General features: G+C 46.0%; 2 protein-coding genes across 7 annotated transcripts in view; one reads left to right on the top strand and one right to left on the bottom strand.

Annotated features, from left to right (window-relative positions):
- Window positions 1–5,295, bottom strand: part of CCDC78 (coiled-coil domain containing 78) — a 32,774-nt gene extending 27,479 nt beyond the window's left edge. For 2 of the 5 annotated variants that reach the window (XM_019493002.2, XM_019493001.2), the window contains exons 1-2: window positions 4,303–5,210; window positions 3,381–3,544 (exon numbers count right to left, since the gene is read on the bottom strand). In XM_019493002.2, the coding sequence (XP_019348547.1) occupies window positions 3,381–3,544; window positions 4,303–4,450 (312 nt within the window). In that variant the 5' untranslated portion in view covers window positions 4,451–5,210. Of the gene's footprint in view, window positions 1–3,380; window positions 3,576–4,302 lie in introns of all 5 variants that reach the window. The other 3 variants (XM_014597485.3, XM_019493000.2, XM_019493003.2) reach the window with 3 other exon arrangements.
- A 474-nt stretch (window positions 5,296–5,769) lies between these two features.
- Window positions 5,770–18,866, top strand: LOC102569772 (WW domain-binding protein 2). 2 transcript variants are annotated; one of them, XM_006263199.4, is made up of 7 exons: window positions 5,770–7,244; window positions 9,044–9,152; window positions 10,489–10,609; window positions 11,512–11,601; window positions 13,280–13,366; window positions 14,490–14,585; window positions 17,273–18,866. In XM_006263199.4, the coding sequence occupies exons 1-7, from the start codon at window positions 7,192–7,194 to the stop codon at window positions 17,338–17,340; spliced, it is 624 nt and encodes a 207-aa protein (XP_006263261.1). In that variant the 5' UTR covers window positions 5,770–7,191; the 3' UTR covers window positions 17,341–18,866. The 2 variants fall into 2 exon arrangements, with proteins under 2 accessions (XP_006263261.1, XP_019348536.1); XM_019492991.2 differs by lacking the exon at window positions 5,770–7,244 and adding an exon at window positions 8,596–8,965.
- The last annotated feature ends 2,034 nt before the right edge of the window (window positions 18,867–20,900 follow it).

The following is a 20,900-nucleotide window of genomic DNA, read 5'->3' as shown; positions in this document are numbered from 1 at the left end:
TCCTGTGTATCACATCTGACCAAATTATGTAGCAGGATCCTCGGTAACAGAGTTCTTCTTTCCCCACACTGCCCTCACTCCTGCCCAGCCCAGGACATGACAGCCTGTCTGCTGTTTTTTGTATATGTTTACATGTAATGATTGCTCTTCCCTCCTGGGCAGGGACATACAGACCATAAATTCAGGAGAAGACAACCAAATTCTTCATTCCCCAGTCCAGCACGCCATGAAACACCACGCCAGACCTTAAGACCTGCCCCCCTAACTCTAGCACTAACATCTACCATCGCTTATTACATTAAGCAAGTCCATTAGCAATGAGGTTTCCCGTAACTTGATACAGTACTTTTTGCCACTTAAGTATTGCTCCATTTATCTTAAACCCAAACCCATGCTTTAGTGATAACCTCCATCTCTCTAGTAAGCTGTATACCAGGAGTGGGCAACTGTTCAGGCCCATGGGCCACATACAAAGTTTTGGTGAGTTGTCACAGGCTGGGTCAGCACCACCGCCCTCCCCTGCTCCCCTGAGCAACAGATCACCAAAACTCCCTAACCGGCTCTGCTCTCAGCTGGGCAGCTAGTATGGGGCTGCAGTCAGGTGGAGAACACAATCCAGGAGCGGGACAGGCAGACGGGATCAGGGGTGGGAATGCAGGGTGGTGACAGCATGGGGCCAGGGGCCAGGCCACAGCTGTGATCCACTGCCCACACCCCCCTGTGGCAGGCACCAGTTCTGTGGGGAGAGGCATGCAGGGAGCAGGTGGCAGCTCTGCCCCAGGCACCAGCCCTTCCCTGTCACCATCCCACAATCCTGGAGTTTCCTTGGAGACTGGGCAGGACCTGCACAGGTAGGACACACAGCCATGTGGACAGGATGAGGCTGTGGGTGAGCGGGGAGCTGCATCCAACGCCGGGTCTGGTATCTTGAGGTGATGACAGCATTGGGCCAGGGCCTGGGACAGAGCCACGGTCTGCTCCCTACACATACCTGCTCATAGCACCCACAACTATTGCAAGGCAGTGTGGCCAGCAGATTGCAGCTCTGCTCTGGCCCCAGCCCTGTGCTGTCACCACCCTGTGATCCCAGCCTTGCCCACCGTTTTGCTCCCAAACACCACTCCCAGTCCTCCTGTGGCTCCATTCCATCTGCCCAGCCATACATCCTGTCGACGTGGGTACCAACCCCAGCAGTGGGTGCAGGGCAGACAGGCCAGGGTGCCTGTGCCATGGGGCCAGGTCTGGCAGTGGCCAGAAGCCACTGCTGCAGGGGCAGCTGGGCATCAAGCCTAGCCACCGCATTACCCCTGCCCCACTGCATGCCTGGGGGAGCAGGACCAGTCACAGGTACCATGTCCCAGGCTGCCTCTCGTGCTTGGGCTGAGCAGGACCGAGGGACCTGCCGCAGGTTGGACAAAATCTTTCAGTGGACAAAATTTGGCCCACAGTCATATTGTGCTCAATCCTGCTGTATACATTGGTGTAAATTTATATCTGGATCTAGACTAAATTTCATAGCTCAGGCTCACGTGTCATTCATCAAACCCCAGATAACACAGCACGGATAACAAATAATAAAGGACAATTTGTGTTTTTGATCTTTAAAGTCTTTCCTGTCCCTTCAGGGAATGGAAACAACACAGGATCCAACAGGAGGGTAAGCTACTTGAACTTTGGCCAAGTTCCAGGGGATGAGGAGTGACCTTCCCCAAACTCTCTTCTTCTAAAGGATCTGTTGTATGGAAAGAAAGGCAAATTCAGAAGCAAAACACATTTTAAAGTTAGTTCTTCCAAGGGCCATCTGTTTGCTCAAATTCACTAATGTCCCCAAAGGTGTTAGGGCGTGTCCTACATTGTCTAATGGCCACTGGAATGGCACCAGTGAGCTTCAAAGAGGGCTTTGCCAAGTTCTTCTAAGCCTTATTGTGGCAGGGCACTAGTTGTGCCTGCCACTTCAAGGGACTGGAGCTGGCAACTGCCAGGTGCCTGATGAGGGCAGCCATTTTGAATCTGGGGCTGCCCATGTAAACAGAGCAGTTCTGCTGCTGGGAGCCAGGCAACAACATCATCTGGCCGGAGGGCTCCTGGTGTCATCAGGAGGCTCCTGGTCCTGGGTATGACCTAAAACCCTGCCGGGAGTGGGTGGCCTGGTGGGGCTCTCAGTGGCGCAGGAGCGCCCAGGAAATGCCAGGCCAGTTACCACCCCGGTGAAAGGCGGGTTGGGGCGCCTTAACCCCTAGCCCCCACGACTGGGTGGGTTACCCCTTGTTTGGAGGAGCTGGAGGGTGGATCCCCGGAGAGAGAGAAAGGCCATAGACTCAGGCCTGTCGGAACTTCCCCCGACTGGTCCATGCTTGGGCCAGGACCGGAAGGGTCAAAGGGGCGGGGGCCCACTGCAAGGGATGCCCAAGACCTGAGGGCCTGGGGTTCCGGCTGGCCTGAAGGTGGGCCAGGGCTAGTGAGCCGAAGGTCCTGGGAGGGGGACCACACCCAGAGGGGAAGCGGTTCAGGGAGCTATGCTGCCCGGTATGAAGGTGGATGAGACCGCCTGAGAGGAATCCAAGCGGGGTTCAATCAGGAGGATTCTGGGGCCCAGTGTGGGGCCCATGATGATAACATCGAGATGCCATTTGTGAGGTTTGGGCTGCAGTGTAGGGGAGGAAAGAAGCTGCAGATAGTGTCCCCTGGCATTGGGGCAGGAAATGGGCAGCCTCCCGCTCGATTAACATCTATTAAATAATTAACAAGGTGTGGCAGGCGAGAAGGCGGGCAGTTAGCCCAGAAACAGGTGGATGGGCCACAGTTAAATCAGCCCCAAGAAGGTCCCGTTACATTTATCTACACCCAGCAACAGCTCCAACTCCCACTGGGGTAGTTGCACTTTGTCTAAGTATAAGCATGGAGAAGTTTGTCCCAATGGATCTAATTGGTTATAAACTGGATAATCCCCAATTAACTCAATACCAAATCTAGTCTGTCTTTGTACACATGGTGCAGCTACACCAACTGCCAGTCAGCAATGACTAGGCTGGCGTATATCCCCAAGCATATATGAAACTTTAGTGAGGGAAATGGAGGCTGTGATGTGAGACCATAAATAGAGGTGGGTTGCAGAACACGAGGTTAAAGCTGGAAAATTTTAATTAGTTGTGAAGAGCTAAAGAAATGCAACTTTTTGACACCCAGGAGTTATGTTCATTTGCCTAATCTCTTCTCTATCAGTCTTTTGAGTTTAGACAAGAAACTGTCTCACGTGATGATAATCCTTGAAAAATCCTTGCTTCCAGAGAATAAGTCTGAGTGACTTCTCAGTGTCTGGTCAAGCCTAAAGCCAAAAAACTGAGATCAAACAAAAAGAGGAAGAAAGAAGGGATAGTTACCTTGATATAGGCTCCATCTTGAGCAGAGTATGCCAGCTCTAAATTAGTGGCATCAGGTCCAGGTTTCTGGAGAAGATCTTTCAGCACCTCAATATGTATTTCATACATGGACATAGAAAGGGACCAAATGGCAGACCCATTCTGGCACTTGTGAGATGAAGAACCTAATGAAACATGCAATTATATCTTATCCTCCTGCAAAAGCAATGGAAAATACCATGTCATTTCATTAGCTAATTAAAACAGGGACGGCTATTCCCAGTCTCTTTCTACCTACAGCCTCTTTCTACCTACAGCCAAGTTCACACATCCATGTACAGATGTTGGGATAGACAAAGTGCACTGGCTTTATCATGCCAGTGCTTGGATCTCAGGGCATAAACTCTGAGTCTGATAAATCACATACTCACATCTGCTAAAAGCTAAAATGCCATTTCCATTGCGGCTTTTTTTCTCCTGCGCTATGCTGTCAGTTACAGCTTTTTAAAAACCATGTAAGACTTGCAAATAAAACCTTTGGTGGGAATGCCAAACTATGGTGGGTGGTAAAAATTCAACCCATATGAGCATCTGAAATTTACAAAACAACCCCTATTTTTATAACAGATTGAACCAGAAAATCCAGCCCACAGTGTGACGATGTGAAATCTAGGCCTTTGTGACTCAGCCCTTTCTCCCAGCCAGCCACCCTAGAGCACAGCACGGTAGGCCTAGTACAAGCACTGTGGACACATGATAAGAATTTCTGAAAACAATACATGTCCCTTTGCATCTGAAGGGAGGTAAGTGTTTCTTGTTGCTAGTGGAAATCTATAGGACTCAGTTGTGTTTAACAAGCATATTCACTGAGTGTATCCCAGGCAATTGGTTTGGTTCGGTTCTGGAGGAGCTGAAGAACTGATCGGAGATTTTTGGTGCTCACCAATTGTTAATCTCTTTTCAGTCAAAAGCTCCCCAAATAGGTTATCAATTATCAGAGGGATGAAGCCTGAGCGGTCACTTCTGTCACCCGTCAGTAAGTGCCACTTCCTGGAGTCAGACTCTCCAAAGGTCATGAAGTTCACATTCATCCCCTCAGCAAATATGCTCAGCAATGGCTGCAAGGCCTTGGAGAAGACAGTTTGTGTGGTGGCTCTACCATCAAACAGCTCCTGAAAACTGAGCAGAGAGAGCAAGAGTTGGAGGAATTGTCTGGGAAACTATTCAAAACAGTGATGGGGAATTAGTTGCTAGAGCTGTGGGAACCCACTTGTCAATCAACAAGAATTTGTGAAAGAAAAAGAAAAAAAACGTATCTTGGAGCACAAGAGTTCGAATGCTGGATATATAATGCTGGTATCTTCTATGGTGAGTGGGCTGAAATACTAGGGGGAGAGAAGTCAGATTATTAAGGAGCCAACACTGACCCACTAGGCAACAACCGTTTGTGAAGCTCAACTACTGACACAGGGACAGAATTTGAGGGGCAAAGCAAACGCTGGAGCTTGAAGGCACCAGGGCAGTTAATAGTGGCAAAAAGGGGAGGAACTGCAGAATGGGAGAATGATCCTGTCCTTTCTCTCCCTCAACATGCACCAAAAATTGGAGGATCTGCTTCTCCTTCCCATCAGAGACCACAGGCCCTACAAAGGTAATTTCTATCCCTTTGCAAGGATACCAGTGGTTCCACATATAGATCATCCCAAAACAGCTCTACTGGTGGCCTAAGAAGAGCTCTTCCTCTACCTCCCTTTCTAGAGCGGTAGTCACAAACGCTCAGCGAAGGGGCACGATGAAAGACAGGAAGACTGGAGAAAACAGGAGCAGCGCCAGTGGCTCCACCGGACCTGAATTAAATCCCTTCTCCACCAGGGGCCACAGAAACAGCTTTTCCGGACCAGGGGATGTGTAGCCCGAGCTCCTGCTCCCCCGGCCGACTCGGACGGATCCTCCCAACCACATCAACGTTCATCCCGAGGACGCTGGGGCCGGAGGGAGAAGCGGGAAGCTGAGGCCGGAAACCGCGGCGCTTCCCGGGCCCCTCGCGCAGCGGTGGCAAGTGTTGGGCAAAGGCAGCGTCTGACGCCGAGGGCTGTGGCTGAGCGCGGGCCGGGGTCTGTCGGAATAACCAGGCCGCCACTGTGCTCGGCCCTTTGCTACCCTCCCGCCACCGCTTTCCCCTCCGGACTCGCGTCCTGTCTCCATGACAACCGCGGGGAGCAGCAGTTCCGGGAGAGGAGCGGAAGTGGACGCGTAAGGGAAGTGTGTCTTTTGCGCTCCGCCTCCCCGGCTGTTGGACGGACAGGCAGGAGGGACAAACAACACCACGAGGCGGACGCGTGTTTTCCCAGTGACCGAGCTGCCCGCCGCTGAAGCGCGAGCCTGTCCGCGGGGTCCCGGTGTCGTCGGGCCGCTGTGCCGTGAAGGCCGGGCCGACCTCGCACCGACCCCCCCTGTGCCCGGGCGGCGCTGGGCGGACGCGGATTCCGTCGGCCCACAGGCTCCGCCGGGGACCTGGGGCAGCAGCGTCCCGCGCAGACCCGGCGTCCGCCCCAGGGCAGCTCCGCTCCTGGCTCCCGGGGCGGGATCGGGCCCAGCACCTCCAGCCAGTCGCTGTGTGCCTGGGCCGGGCCTCGGCCACCTCCGGGCACCAGGCCAGGGCGCGCTGTGCTCGGGGCCCCTCTGGAGTCCAGCGTTTGGCTGCAGAGATTGACGCTTGGTGCCACCGCTCCCCTCCCACCACCTTTTTCAAACGGGGGTTGACCACCCTGGCCAAAGCTGTTAGCAAAACTACAGGCAGTGCTGAGAACCACAACCAGCACCATAAACTGGTCCCGAGACTAAACTGCCACAGGTAAAGGAGCGGGACCACAACAGCCAGTGCTCTGCTACAGCAAGGGGCTTAAAATACAATCAGGAGACTGCACCTCATGATACAGGGGCCAGCAAACCACCCTGCCCTCCACGCCAAGTTATCATGGAGTAAAATTCCTTTCTGACCCCGAATGCAGTGGTGATCATCAGTCTCACCCGGAACAGAGGGGCAGAGACGCTCTAGCCAGTCGGCTCTGGGTTTAAGTCCCAGTAGGAGCACTAGCAGACCCCAGTTAAAATCCCCAGCCTTGGCTGCAGCCAATACCAAATGCTTCTGAGGAAGGTGAGCCCTTCCGTCCATATCCCCTGACATAGCAGCAAGGTGTAAAAAATCCTTCCTGGCCCCATGGAACCAGCAAAGAGCAGAAATGTGGGAAACACCCGTGGTAGAACATAAGCATAGCTACTCCTAGATCAGCCCTGACCAATGCTTGCCCAACCCAGAAGAGTTTAAGGCCTAATGGGTAGGAAAGCACAGATCAGATAAGTACACTGGAACATAACCCAAGGAAAAACCTAAGAATCTCTAGGCCTAAGACCATTGATTTGTCCTTCCTATGGGTAGCACTATACGTGTCCATTATTCATTTCTCCCCTTTACAGAAATGTAACATGGTTTGTAGACTAATAAAGGGAATGGTCCTTATCCATAAATGAAAAACAGGTGCACTATGTGTTCCTAAGAGACTGACAGGACTGAGGTGAAATTCATAGGTAAAAGTTAAATTTTTTGCACATGCTTTGGGTGCTTATGCCAGCACTTACCTGAGTCCAAGCAAAGCCATGCTCGTGTATAGTTCAAGGAGCCTGCTAGTTTTCAGGCCTTTGTTATGTTACCTCATCTATTGACATCACAAAGAACTGCTGGCCACTGAGTCCTTCACTTTGCTGGTAGCCCTCCTTCAGTGGGGTGCACCACTGAATACAAGAGGGAGAGCGTGCCTTCCCATGAACACAAATGGAAGTGACCAGATACCAATTCTCCAGGACAACAAACTCCTCTGAGGAAAGGTAAAACAAATACCTGTCCATATTCCTGTTTCCGGGCTGGCTCCCTGGAACACACGGGATTTCAGCAAACACTCAGAGTGCATTTGGTCACATTCTGACACCTATAGTTAGGGTCTGAAATCCACATCAGATGTCTTACATATTTAAGAGCCTTCATGAAGTTTTTGGCATGCGTCTATTGTCTCCACCTCTGAAAGCAATTGCAAGTTTGATAGATAAAGTAACTACAGATGTAACGTACTAAACAAGTTTGATAAAATAGTACATAATGATGAGGACAGAGCAGTCAGATGAGCAATTTTTATCACTTGGTAAGCTAAGCCCATTCAAACAAAATGCATGTTGGTACAGCCCAATGCAAAGTTTATCAGAACTCAGAGATGACATCTTTTATTAGACCAACAAGATTTTTGCAAACAAATTCTTTAATCGCAATTGAAGATTTATTTTTTTTTAATCTTTTTGGTCTAATAAAAGATATCATCCCTACTCAAGTCCTGATTGCCTTTTCCTTTAAACTAATACAGCTACAACCTGGATACCCAATGCTAAGAAAAAGGCATGCAGGTCAGGTTGTAGAGTGGGGGACTGCACCCTGGAAAATGGACTCCCAAGAAAGCTCTGGGGGTCACCCTGAACAAGCAGCTCAACAGAGTTCACTAGTAAGACAGCATGATTAAAAGATCTAATGCAATTCTTGGATGTTTAAACAAGGAAGTAGCCATCAGGAAAAAGTGATTTTAGCACGAGTATTAGTGAAACCAGTACTGAAATTCAGCCTGACGTTCTGGAATCTACATTTTAGGAAGGATAAAAAAAATGGAGATGGTGCTTCCTGCTGAAATTGCTGATGTAAGAGTCAAATTCTAAACTAAAGTGTTAGTGCTGAATTTAAAAATAAAGTTTGCCTCATGGATTTTGAGCCATTTTTTCACAATCATGATGCAACTAACAACTTGGTTATAGAGCATCAGTTTTTCTGTGGGATAACAGAACTTTGCAAACAAGTGAAAAACTTCTTAACTAGAAAATCTCCTGGCATCTATGCTCATTCTAACATGAAATTTAACAACATTAAACAACTGTAGTGATGATGATGAGACTCCTTTTGAGCTCACTGACCTTAGGAGAGCTTGTGGGGTCTGGTCTTGGAGCTCTTGCTTAAGGGAGTGTTAACAAATCAGTACTTGCTAATTAGCTTTCATAAAGCACTTTGAAGAGGTAAAACTGCAGTATCTCACCTGGTTTCAGAGGAGGGCCTCGAGACTGACCCTGCACCTGTCCATGGGCTGCCTGATTTTGTTGCAGGAGCGTGTATTGCTCACATGAGTAAAGTTGCAGGTTCAGGCCCCATATGGTATTTTATATTGTATTTCTACAGGTGGAGGGGAAAACTCCAACCAGAAGCCAGGATAGAGTGAATATGAATCCCAGCCTAGTTGGAACCAGAGGATTTATGGGAGTTTTCCATAAGAATGATGAAAGCTTAACCACTTTCAGAAGCCCACTGAATCCTCTGAAACCCCCCACATGTATACAGCAGGGAACCAGTACATCAGTCCCAGGTGCTTCCATTCCCCTTTACTGCCTGATCCTATGAGATACTGAGCAGCTTTCAGCATCAGTGGCACTCAGCCTCTTGCAGGGGAGTACTCAGCATCTTACACAGTTGGGCCTCAGCAAATATATCTAAAGGTGACATGCAAGGAAAAAGCCCAAAGGTAAAATTGCTTTTTGCATTTTATTTCCCCATCATATTTGCTTCTTTAGAGGTAACGTGTGTGGGGTTTTGTTTCCAGGGTTCTAGCTCACTTCAGTAATGTGTTGCTAGTGCTGGACGAGATGCCAAACTTTCCAGAGGAGCTCCAAGGAGAAAAGAAAGGCGTGCTGTATTTGACACAGTACAAAGTAAGAACCAAGACTCCATCTATCCTGTTACTTACTTTGTACCCAATGCTGTCATACCTAAAAGCCTGGCAGATTACACAAGTTATGAGCTGCACATACATAGACTTAAAGTTTGTTGTGTCGTGTAGCTATGTCACCACTGGATAAATCAGAATGGCTTTTGGAGTGAAAAGTGTGGATGGCAGAAGGAAAAAGCTTGGAGATGCTGTCTAGAAGTCAGTCTGTATAGCTAGAGTGCTAAACTGCAGTTACAGTACCTCTATGAACAGATTAATATAGACCCAGCTAATTCCGTAAGGTCAAAACTACACAACAAAGGTTTGCCTCACTTGGTTGGTCATGCTGATTTTTTGCCAGTACAGCCCTAGCATAGATACAGCTATAACAACACAAAAGGTACTGGGAGAACTAACAGAAGCTATGTTGGTTAGTAACCCTTTGAGGTTACTAAATTTGCATCTACAAAAGGAGGGGTTTACTAGCCTAGGTTTACTAGCCTAGTACACCTTTCCAGTATAAAGCCTCTCATGCTATTACCCAGCAAATGGTGCATTAAACCAGGGTGCTAGATAGCCTCTGTATGTGTGGGGACAGACAAGAAAGAGCACAGGGAAGGAGATCAGAGTGGCACTTAGGGAGAGTGCAGGGCTAATCTGTGGCCCCCATTGCATTAAACAAACTACTATTAGTATTTTTGGAACACTTTCCCTTTAAACCTGCAGGAGGCAGCTACCATCTGGCATTCAGTTCAGGTGTAGCATGTTGTAGAGGAGACTCACGCACCATGGTCTCTCTTGTTCCATGTTGGTTTCCTTTCATTTAAAAGAAAGGTCTTTCCTACTGAATATGTGATTGCTGTTTGTCAAGGGAAAACACATCATGGTGCACTCATAATTGTCACTGACCATACCATAGAATGGATTATTAGTTCTGGAGAGCAAGCAATATCCTGGAAATGGTGTTACCAAGAGGTAAATCTTCCCTTTGCTCCTATTAGGGGTAAGAGTCATGGTCTTCCATTCTGTGAGGCAATCCCATCCATAGCACTTTCTGACACTTGCATGATTTTCATTCATTTCCAAAGTTGTTCTTATAATTACTTTTGGCAGGGAGTAATGTGACCCCTGACTAGAGAGGACCAGTGTAGCAAGCAATATACTGGGGTGATGGGTTGGCCTTGGTCCGAGTTGTTTAACTCTCTCTGGCTTCTCATCTCCAGTACTGGCAGTGGGTTCCCTCAGCCTCTTTCTTCCCTTACAGTTCCCCACTTCCTGAGTAAATACCACCAACCAAAGCCATCCTCTTCCTGATGCAGTTCTTATCTCCGTTTCCCTAGATAATATTCCAGCACAAGGACAAGGGCTCCACAACTGTCCGTTTTCCACTTCAGCTTCTGGGGGACTGTGCACTAGGGGAACAGGCAAGCTCCAAGCAGCAATATGTCAAAGGAACTATTAGTAGGTGTCATATTGTTATATCTACAACCGCCACAAATCACTTTCACATTCACTTCAAGTGAGAAGAGGCAGGTGGACTCAATGTGGGTGTATTAACCAGAAGGCCACATACATTTGTGTTTTAATAACCACTGTAGGAAAGGGGATTTAGATTACTCATCAGGTACACTGAGCTGGTATTGCATCTGATTCCTGCTGTCTTCTCCTATAAATGGCAAACTAGGGCTGGGATGAAGGAATTGGGACATCCTTGAATCTTGAATGAAGCTATCATTTTCAGTTAGTAAGGAAAACACTTTGTGCTCAAATAGACACACACACACATGTATCAGAATAAACATCAGGATGTTTGCCTAGGATAAAATGCAGCTGGCTCACTGGGTGTCAGTGTCCTTCCACACATGATAGAGAAATCATTAAGTACCTAGTTGCAACAGATTCTTTGGAACTAGAACCCCCATGTTCCACTGCCTGCACAAGAGGACAAGCTTCTTTCGTGCTTCACTTCCGTCCTGGGGATAATGATCTGCACCTTACAAGTATGTTATAAGACCTAAGCAGTGACTGTAAAGAGGTTTTACATCCTTGAAGGAGAAGTTCAGAAGAACATTACCTAAGACCCACTCAATGAATAGATATGATATACAAATGCCTAGTCACTTCCTTTTGTAACATTACTTTTCGGACAAGGTAAGGATTGCTTCACAGGTGTAGTTTCTGTGTTGCATTCATGCCTGTGGGCTAGTGGAGAAAGGTACGGCAGGAGGGAAGAGCAGGAAAAACAACTAGGTACAAAGAGATGAGGAGAAATATACAACATAGCAGTGTGTGGAGAGAGGAAACATATCCGGTGCAGGAATGTCAGCTGACTTGACTCACTTCTCACTATCTCATCCTCTTAGCTTCCAACCAAGGTGTTCTCACCTTCAAATTCATCTTTCTGTATGGAGCCAGTGATTGCCTGAACATGATCAAAAACTTATCCTCAGCAGGTGAGGTCCTGGACAATCAAGCTGCTTTCTTCTCCATGTAGTTTCAGAAGTATAGTGTATGTGCACTGAAGAAGCTTGAGTACTGGGTGCATTGAGCTTTCAATACAAGGGCCAAATTCTACCACCTTTGTTCTCATTTAAAAGTATATTCATGAACAATCCCGCAGAAGCCAGTAGAGCTACTTGTGGAGTCAGGTGCCCCAGATCACTGCCAGAGTACTACAGTTCAGCCCTATAAAGCCAATATAGATAAAGGATACAAGGAAGAAATGCAATATAAAATACCAAACACTACAGCTTGGCACCAGTCTTATGTCTCTTGTGTTTGCGTACTGGCACATGGAGGGTGTATATTTGCTACTTTTATAGCATCCCAGTCTGAATTCGCAAACTAAGATTTTTCAAAATTCGGAATTTCATTCCAATATCCAGTGGTGCCTAACTTGCTTAGGCTGTCTGAAATCCTCCAGCCCTTTTCCATGAGGATGCTCTAGCTCTAGGTTTGTTTATGGTGCGATTCACATATCAGGAAACTCATACTTCTGTGGCTATAGCTGGTGGAACTGGTCAAACAGGAGTTTTAAGGGCAGTGTTTTATGCAGGTTGCATTGAATACTCATCAAGGTAATTAATATTTCCAGGAATGAATGGAACGCTGGCTGCATTTTTCAAACCCCTGAATAAACTTTATGTTTAGCATGAAACAATTTGCATGGCAATAATGAATATAGAATACTACACTGAATACATAATAATGATCTTAGATGTGGATGAAACAATTAGAATTTGGCTAACAGCTATTGAAATAATTAGCTGAGTATCTAATATACAGATCTTGATTCTCACATACAAGAGGGGTTTAAATACAAAAAAAGGGAAATTACTTAGCACAGTGCTGCCCAACTGGCAGCCTACTGGCTGCATGTGGTCCACAAGGGGTATATCTATTGTTCCTGAGCTCCTAGCTGTGCCTTCCTCCCCCTTTCACTCTGGCTGCAGCAGCAGCCAGGGCCTCTGGACTTTCCCTCCAACTTCCACCTCCTGCATCTGCCCCAGGGGTTTTTCTTCCTACTTAATTTTTTTCCCTTGTGGGTGCTTCATATTCATAAGTTTGTCTTCCAAACTAGAACCTCTAGAAATGTCATTATTTTTTAAGTGACAAGTTACGTTATGCAGAATCAGATGGAACCACTAGAAAATATCAGATCTACATCCTACCCCACACCAACTTAGTCCAGCATCTTCTCCTTGCATCTGGAAAAGTTAATTGCCTTGATATCAAGGTGATCAATGCTTCCAATAGCCAGACAAGGTTCCTTGGGTGAATTTGATATCTTTTATTAGACCAACCCAAATGGTTGGAGAATAGTTATTAAGCAAGCTTTCGGGTTCAAAAACCCTTCATCAGGCTAAGGAAGTTTCAGCAGTTGGTGTGTGCTCTTCCTGGATGGAATGAAGGAAGAGCACAACTGTTTGGGTTGGTCTAATAAAAGATATCAGATTCATCCAAGGAACCTTGTCTGCCTATGTCCTTAGACCAACACAGCTACAACCTAAACCCCTCCAATAGCCAGATTCATTCTTGCAAAGCACTTTGAGGTTTGTAGATAAAAGGCATAAGATCCATGCAAGGAGTTTATGTTTACTAATGTGATTCATCTTCCATTTATTAAAACAGATATGTTAAGAGAAGCCAGTAATCTCCAGGAGTATCCAACTGCCTCGATCTACACCTATGCCTACCCATCAGCACCTCGAGCTCCCCGTAAGCATGGAAATATTGTTATCCTTAGATGAAATGTGCCCAACCTTTCATCAGGAGACAGAGAGAAAAACCAAAGGCTCCATTCAAAGCTCACAAAAGTCAACTGGATCCTCTCCAGTGTCTTCAAGGGCACTTCCTTCCCCCTTCTTTGTGCCCTTGTGAGACAAGCTATTTAGCAGAATTTGCATATTTGTTGGAATCTGACAGGGCCAAACAGTGAACACTTCTGCTGTGGCCCCAAACTTGTGACCTCTGGGCTATCAACCATGCACCTTAGCACTCGTGCCAGCCCAGCCCCTTTCAAGGGCACTGGCTAAGACCAAGAGTCTCCATGTCCTTTCAGGTTACTCACCTAAGATGTTTCAGCAGCAATATCCCCACTGATGTGAATGGCTCATTCTTTCCCGGATGTGAGAAGGGCTATGTTAGTGTTTTTGTTCAAGGTGCGACCATCCTTTCCTGACATGAATCCTCAAGACAGGACTAAATACCACCTCAAATGCACCTGTACAGTTCCCACTGGTCTCAGTTATCAGAGGCTGACCCCACATTTTATTCTTTCTTCTGTTGTTCTTATGCCACTACCATCACTGCAGTCTGAGTGCCTTCTAGTAGTTCATAAAGCAACCTGACTAACAACTGTCACATTTGTTGTAGTCAGTGTACTACAGTTGGGGCCCAGTCCTGCAAAGAGAGCACTCACTTCCTGCAGATGCCAGGGGGATCTGAGGGCATTTGTTGCCTCATAGGAGCCCCACACCTCACAGAATCAGAGCTTGAGAACAGCAAGGCAATAATAAAGTGTATCTTGGGAAACCTTGTCAGAGGAACTTGCATTCCATAAGCATTTCTGTGAGGTTTGTTCAAGTTTCTTCAAAGCTAACCAGACTATGTTGGCAAAAGGGGAGCTACTAAAAGAAGCTTCCATGTGCATCAGAAATTGGTAATATAAAATATTTGTGAGAGAGAAGTTACTGTCTAATTCTGGAGGTTCAGTTCAGTTGCTCACACAAGATAGGCACCAAGTTAGCACCAGACTGACAAGAGAGGGCTGGGTGGAGGCTTCAACTAAGCTGTGGTTGTTGTTTCCATCCAAGAGGCTAAAAGGTTTGTTCTCTGGCAGGTTTATTCAATCCACTTCCACGCTGGCCACCTCCATATCCTGGGCCACCAGAATTACCACCCCCATACTCTGAAGTGGAGTTGACAAACTCTAGAGGTAAGTCAGTGCAATGGTATACAGAGTACCACGTAGCTGTCAGTCACCTTTCTGGGTACCTGGCTCTTGGTTGCATTTCACTTTGCTAGGCAGGTGGTCATCCAGCCCAGCATGATCCACCAGGGTAGGGCTTGTTCACATGCATCCGGGGCTCCGCCCACCCACACTACAGTGGGAAACCTCCACTTGCACCCATAATGTAGTCCCTGTATTTAAGTGCAAGCAGGCTCAAGCTCAGCTCCTCACTTTCCTCATCTGTCAAGCAGCAAGGGTCATCAGCATCAGTTTGTAACAATTAAAAATGCATGATCTATTGAAGACAAATATAATGACACATAAATACAGCTTAGATAGGTTACAGAAATGTGCTGGGAATGCTATGTTAACGTTGTATTAAAACACAAACATCTTTTTTCCTTTCCAGTTCACTTTAAGCAGTAATATCTCTGGTTTCCCTGACAACAGAGACATTATTTTCAAGATACAAAAAATATTTTGGAAGATTCATTATAAATACCTTTTAGCCCAGATGCAAAAACTAATTAAAAACATTACTCTTGTCACTTTCCCCACATATGTTTAATGAAGGTTTGCATGATATTTGCTTGTAGCTAAACAAGGTGCACAGAAATGGGACATGAGTCTGACTAAGTCAATCAGCTTAGGGCCATCTTTTTTTTTTTTGATGACCATTTATGTGACATTCCTTTGTGAATGAGAAATTGCAGCAGAAAGACTTATATCAAAGGGCTGTGGAAAGGGGAAGCCCATGGAGTCATGATTAGTTGAGTCTCAACTTTGCATTTTATTATGGATTTTGAGACAGTTTACGTGTCTTTCACTGAGTATCAGTTCATTAATCTTATTTACCACCTGTCTTTCAGTAGCAACCAACCTGCCCAGTCAGATTTGAGGCCCCGCTGAAAGAGGCATTGTACACACAAAAGATTTTGGGAATCTAGTTTATGATGTCTTAAAAGTGATGTTTTTCAGAAAACACTGATCCAACCATCCTTTGAAAACCAGCATCCAAAAGGGCATATAAAATCATCAGTCATTTTTTAACATCCTTTCCATAATGACCATATAACAGAAGAAACGTGACATATTTTGACTATGTTCAGTAAATGTAACATTTCCATAGTAAAGCAGCAGGGCTGGCCTGAAGATATACAATTGTTAGATTTATCTAATTTGAATGTGTACTAAGTACATGTTTTTTCCACGTGGAATAGCAAATTGCTCTTTTAAGCTGGGATACATACCCATGTAGCTGCAAAGTTAGGGCAGCACAGCCTGTGTCAACCTTAGAAACTGTACCACTGCCCAGGTACCAAGGGTGCTCTTCCTCAGAGCAGCCACCTCTCCCTCAAAAAAGAGGGTAGGCACCATTCTGCTTCACTTGTGCAACATGAGAATTGTACTTGGGATACAGCATTAATGGGGAGGAGGCTAGCTTGGGAGAGATCAGCCCAAAGGATCTCTTACCATTTTAAGGCCATGTAGGGTCCCTGCCCAGCTCACAGTAGCTGATGCTTAATAAAATATTTTAAGTCCTTTGGAGCCTGGGCACACAAACAGTTACCCTGGTGTAACTGACACCAGTTTTGCAAATTAATATAAAAGCACACCAGCATCTGCAGCAGAGAGATGACCAGTTACTCTGCACAGCTGGCACAATGACAAAGCCTCACTCCCAAGATAGTGGGAGAACTGGTATTAGTCTGTTTTTGTAGAGCAAACTTTTACACCCTAGTATCACTGCACACAGTCAGTATTTTTACTCCTTTTCTTCTTGGGGCAAGTTCACACCAGTTTCTGCTTATATGTTTCATGTCTGCTCCATTTTTATACTAGTGAGAAGGCCCTGTTTGCCTGCATCCATAGGTGACAATTCAGTATTGCTTCTATACATTAGGTCATTTAAATGGCTCACCCAAACTTTTTGAGTTCCTGGTAGTATATTAGTTGCACTGTAAGCACAGATTCAAGCCTTCTATCTAAATGCATTGCACAGTAGGCCTTGAGAGACACTGGCCCCTGGTAGAAGCTGAACAACAAGCACACCACAGTAAATACTACAGTAACAGCCTTTAGAGGAAGGAATGGTGGCATTCCAGGCATGAAATATTGTAGTAGGTTCTAGAAACAGACCACAGTATAACTCCATCCAACACCCTCAGAGCTGTACGGCAGGGAGCACCTAGGCCTGTATAAAATCATAGAACATTAGGAAGGGACCTTAAGAGGTCACATCTAGTCCAACCCCCTGGTCAAAGTGGGACTGTCCCCAACTAGATCAATTCCAGCCAGGGCTTTGTAGTGCCAGGCCTTAGAAACCATGTATCCATGGAAGGGATTCTGTTCCCATGGTTCAGTCCCAGGGTATAGGCACATGGCAGGCACACAGGACTGGCCTACCTAGTCTGCTCTGTTGTTATAACAGGTGGGTCTAGGCCATAACGTTTGAATCCAGACCAGATCAGAACTTACTTAAATATTCAAGGAGTGGGTTGGGTCTAAGGGTCTGGTTTGCTAAAAAGAATGGTCTGAAAACTTAATGTCCCTTAATATCCCTGAACTGTGTTGCTGTTTGGATCCTCTGTTGTAGGGGGGACTAACCTCCATCTTGGGGGCAGTCATGCAAGACAGTAACAGCATCTCTGCTTTTCTCTTGTATTTATCAGAGAGCCAGGAGGGTTGTTGCCGCTGCAGGACCCAGAGAACCCATGAGCAGACAGACAGGCAGGACTGAGGATCCAACACAGAAATGTACAGACACACAAACTTAGCATCTCCTGCTTTCTCTCTTCCATTTACCCCTCACCCCCCCAACAATGGGCCACTGAAAATAGCACCCCAGTCTCAAAGCCAGATTTGTCCCCTGACAAGCTGCTCTGTTCCCATGCCTTCCAGAGTGCCTCCCACCTCACTACAACCTCAGATTTGCCCCTGCCTCATCTTTGCAACTGTTTTGTTTAATCCCCAAACCATATTCCAAGAACTTGGCCAGCTACTAAGGCATCCGATCTCAATTACAGCTTTGCCGCTCCACCCTTGCACATATGCAGACTTCAGAACTGGACTGTATTTATCTAATTTGATTGGAAAACACATCTTGTCCCTATGAACAAGCTTGGTACCAGCACCAGCCTCCAGTACAATGCTATAGTTGGTCTGGAATGTAAAGAGGACAGACATTTTATGGTGATTACTGCTGCTTAAAAGATATAGCAGTCAGTATTCCCAGTTTTGATATTCATTCTTGATGCTACTGGGCAAGTCATGCCTGGTCTCTGTCTCATTCATTACTGACATACTTTAGGGGTTTAATGGCTGCCCATCACTGTAGTATTTAAATATACTTGCACATATAAGTAAGGCAAAGTTTGTAGCTGGCTGCATGGACTTTCTAGCACTTCTGCCTTTTTGAGAACGAGCACTCCACTTACAGTAGGCTTTTGGGGGTTCCTTTTATTGACTTGTATTCATTTACTTTTTTAATGGATTTTAAATTGAATGTTTGACCAGGGGATGGAGGGAGGGGGCAGCACTGTATTATTCTAAAGGTAGTGGGAAGGTTTAGCAGCATTTCCTAAAGATGGTCAGGTCTGATCTCTGGGATTTTATTCCCTAGCTGGGTCTTTGCCCCCACCTCTCACAAGCTTCCTTAGGCACTTTTTGTTCTGCAAAGAAGCACAGCTCTTGTGTCGGCTGTCAGAGCAAAATCTGACCTTTAATTAACTGTGGCTCAATCCTTTAAAACTTGTGATGAGATCTTAAACTGGCATCAAAGGCTGCCTGGGAGCCAAATGAACTGCATGGGCTTGGGCAAGACATGCTTGCGATGAGCTAGTTCACAGAGAAGGCACTGCACCATTTTCCCACTTTTGTCAGCTGTAAAGCTTGATAAGGTGACCCCAGAGCTTTGAGCACCTCAGAAGAAAAGCAGTATTTGTGTGAAGAATGATACCTGTTTGCCTGCAGGGACTCTGTGTGGTAACTCAGGCCTCCCAGGCAGCTCTGCTGATGTAGGTCAGAGTCCCTGACTGTGTGTCTGACTTAAACTATCAACCTGAACACACAGGCAGCCTGCCACATCTCACTCAGACCAAGTGGCTGGTGTTTCAGCAGCACTGCACCCGGGATGTGGCTGTTGCAGGATGGGCCACAACTGTTTAACTGTAACTGTATTCCTTTTCCCTTCCAGATCACATGGAGCTGGAGCCATGTATGTCTGTGGAATATTAAAATTAGAGCCAATTACTGGCCTGAGATGGATTCCGTGTACTCTTTCTCTATTTGGCTTTTCTTCACCTACCTTCCTTGCCCTGTGATACAAGGACAGTTTATACACAAACAGCCCATGTATCAGGTCCATGCATAATACAAGAGCTGGCCCAGGTGCCAGGAAACCTGGATTCTAACTGGCCTATTCTATGGCCTCAGGCAAGACATAGCTCTTGTTCATGCCTCAGCTTCTTTACTAATAGAACAGGTATAATGGTAGTGATGGCACAGAAGGAGAATAAGCATCAGCGCAGGCAAATTCCTTTGAGAGTCTTGGACAGAATGTAAAGAGTTATTACTTCCCCAAATTTAAGATGAAGAAGTGATCAGTGGAAACAGTCACAAGTAGCCTAAAGCAAAGATATCTTGAGAGCCCTGGTCCCATGCCATGCAGTGAACAGAATCTTCTGCCTTAAGGGATGGCCTCGTAACACTAGAGAGAAACTCTCTTACATGAGTACTTTAGTGGTCAGCAAAATCATTTGACTAGTATAGAAAGGGCCAGGATTTGCAGTCTGCCATGGCTGCTTTGCATCAATGAAGTGGCACAAAATGGTTGGAGCTGGGCAATGGGGAATTACTCCTGGGAAGGAGAATTTCTCTGCTGGGGGAGTCAGCCCCACTGTCTTCTGTGTCTAGTATCCCTCATAGGCCTAGGATGGAAGGGAGGCATGCTATACTAATAATTAGCTCTGCATCCTTGGTTTCTCTCCTGCTTAGTGCCAGCTGTGGGGGTGATGTGGATATCTGTTCACTGGAAATTGGATTCAGTCCACTAACTCATTTCACAATCAGTTGTCCAATATTAGTGGCTTCTAATCACTAACAAATCTTAGCCAGATTTGAACTAGCAATGCTTATGCATAACCCCTGGTGTAACAAGGCCTTCCACATGAAGGAAATCTTACTTCTCAGGAATTCCCTGATATTCTTGGAGGTGCCCAAGGCAACACTCTTATTTGAAAAATGTGCGAGTGTGAAGGGAGTTTGGGAGCTAATTGGCTGTTGAGAAAAAGGAACAATTTATGATTGTTTAAACAGGTTTTTAGAGCTTGTTATTATTTTGCTGCTTTTCCTAATACCATTACAGCTCTCTCCATGGCAACCAGTTGAGACATCACAGACTTTGTTCCTGTTCTGAGAGATTAGCTAGGAGGGCTGAAATTGTAATCTGTGGGTTGGGTGGAGAAACGGCAGTGTGGATAAGCTAAGTTAATGGAAACCAATGACAATGCTAGGGAGGGCTGCAACAGGGTAAATATCTGAGAAGAATTAAAAGCTGAACAGAAAAAAAATCAGCTCAGTCGAATTAATGTGGCAGAACGATTCCTAATATGGTTAAAAGTTTAAGTTTAAAGACCAGTCAGCAGAAATAAAGTGAACCACACTCCACAGCTCATGGTAGGCTGACCACCATCTGACCACATAAATTGATGGGACAAAATGCCGATTCTTCTGCTCCAAAATCTCTTACCAGTTAATCTCAAACAGAAACTCCCAGTAGCAAAATAGCAGGTCAGGGACTATGATACAAAAGGGAACACTCCTTATTCCAGCCTGTAGAGATCAGTTGTATGCAAGTATACCAGATAAATCATTATAATTTTTGTTTTGGGGCTTTCTCCTCACCCATCTTTTGGTATTGTCTAGTTTAATACATGGTGAATAGGATTATTTAGTTAAGCACTGGCATGAGCTGGAACCATACAAGTAGCTAGACTAGAAGCTGTTCTGGTTTTACTGGGGTAAGGTCCATATTGACTAAAGCAGTGCCAGGACACACAGTCAAACAAACAAACACAAAACAAATTTCAGCTTTTTACAATAGTCATCCAAGTGGCACAAGCCAAGCCATCTCCTTTATCAGTCTCATCCTCCAAGTATTTCAGTTTTTGTGAAGCTGAAGTCTGAAAACAGAACCCTTTTAGTCACAGAGCCCCTCTTAAAGCAGCCATAGCAAACTACCTACATCTCCTTCTTCCACCGGTTTTTCAGCTACAGATCTTTCCACAAGAAAGAACTGAT

The sequence above is a fragment of the Alligator mississippiensis genome, chromosome 13, assembly GCF_030867095.1.
Source record: "Alligator mississippiensis isolate rAllMis1 chromosome 13, rAllMis1, whole genome shotgun sequence".
NCBI lineage: Eukaryota > Metazoa > Chordata > Crocodylia > Alligatoridae > Alligator > Alligator mississippiensis.
This window is presented reverse-complemented; position numbering and strand designations above follow the sequence as displayed.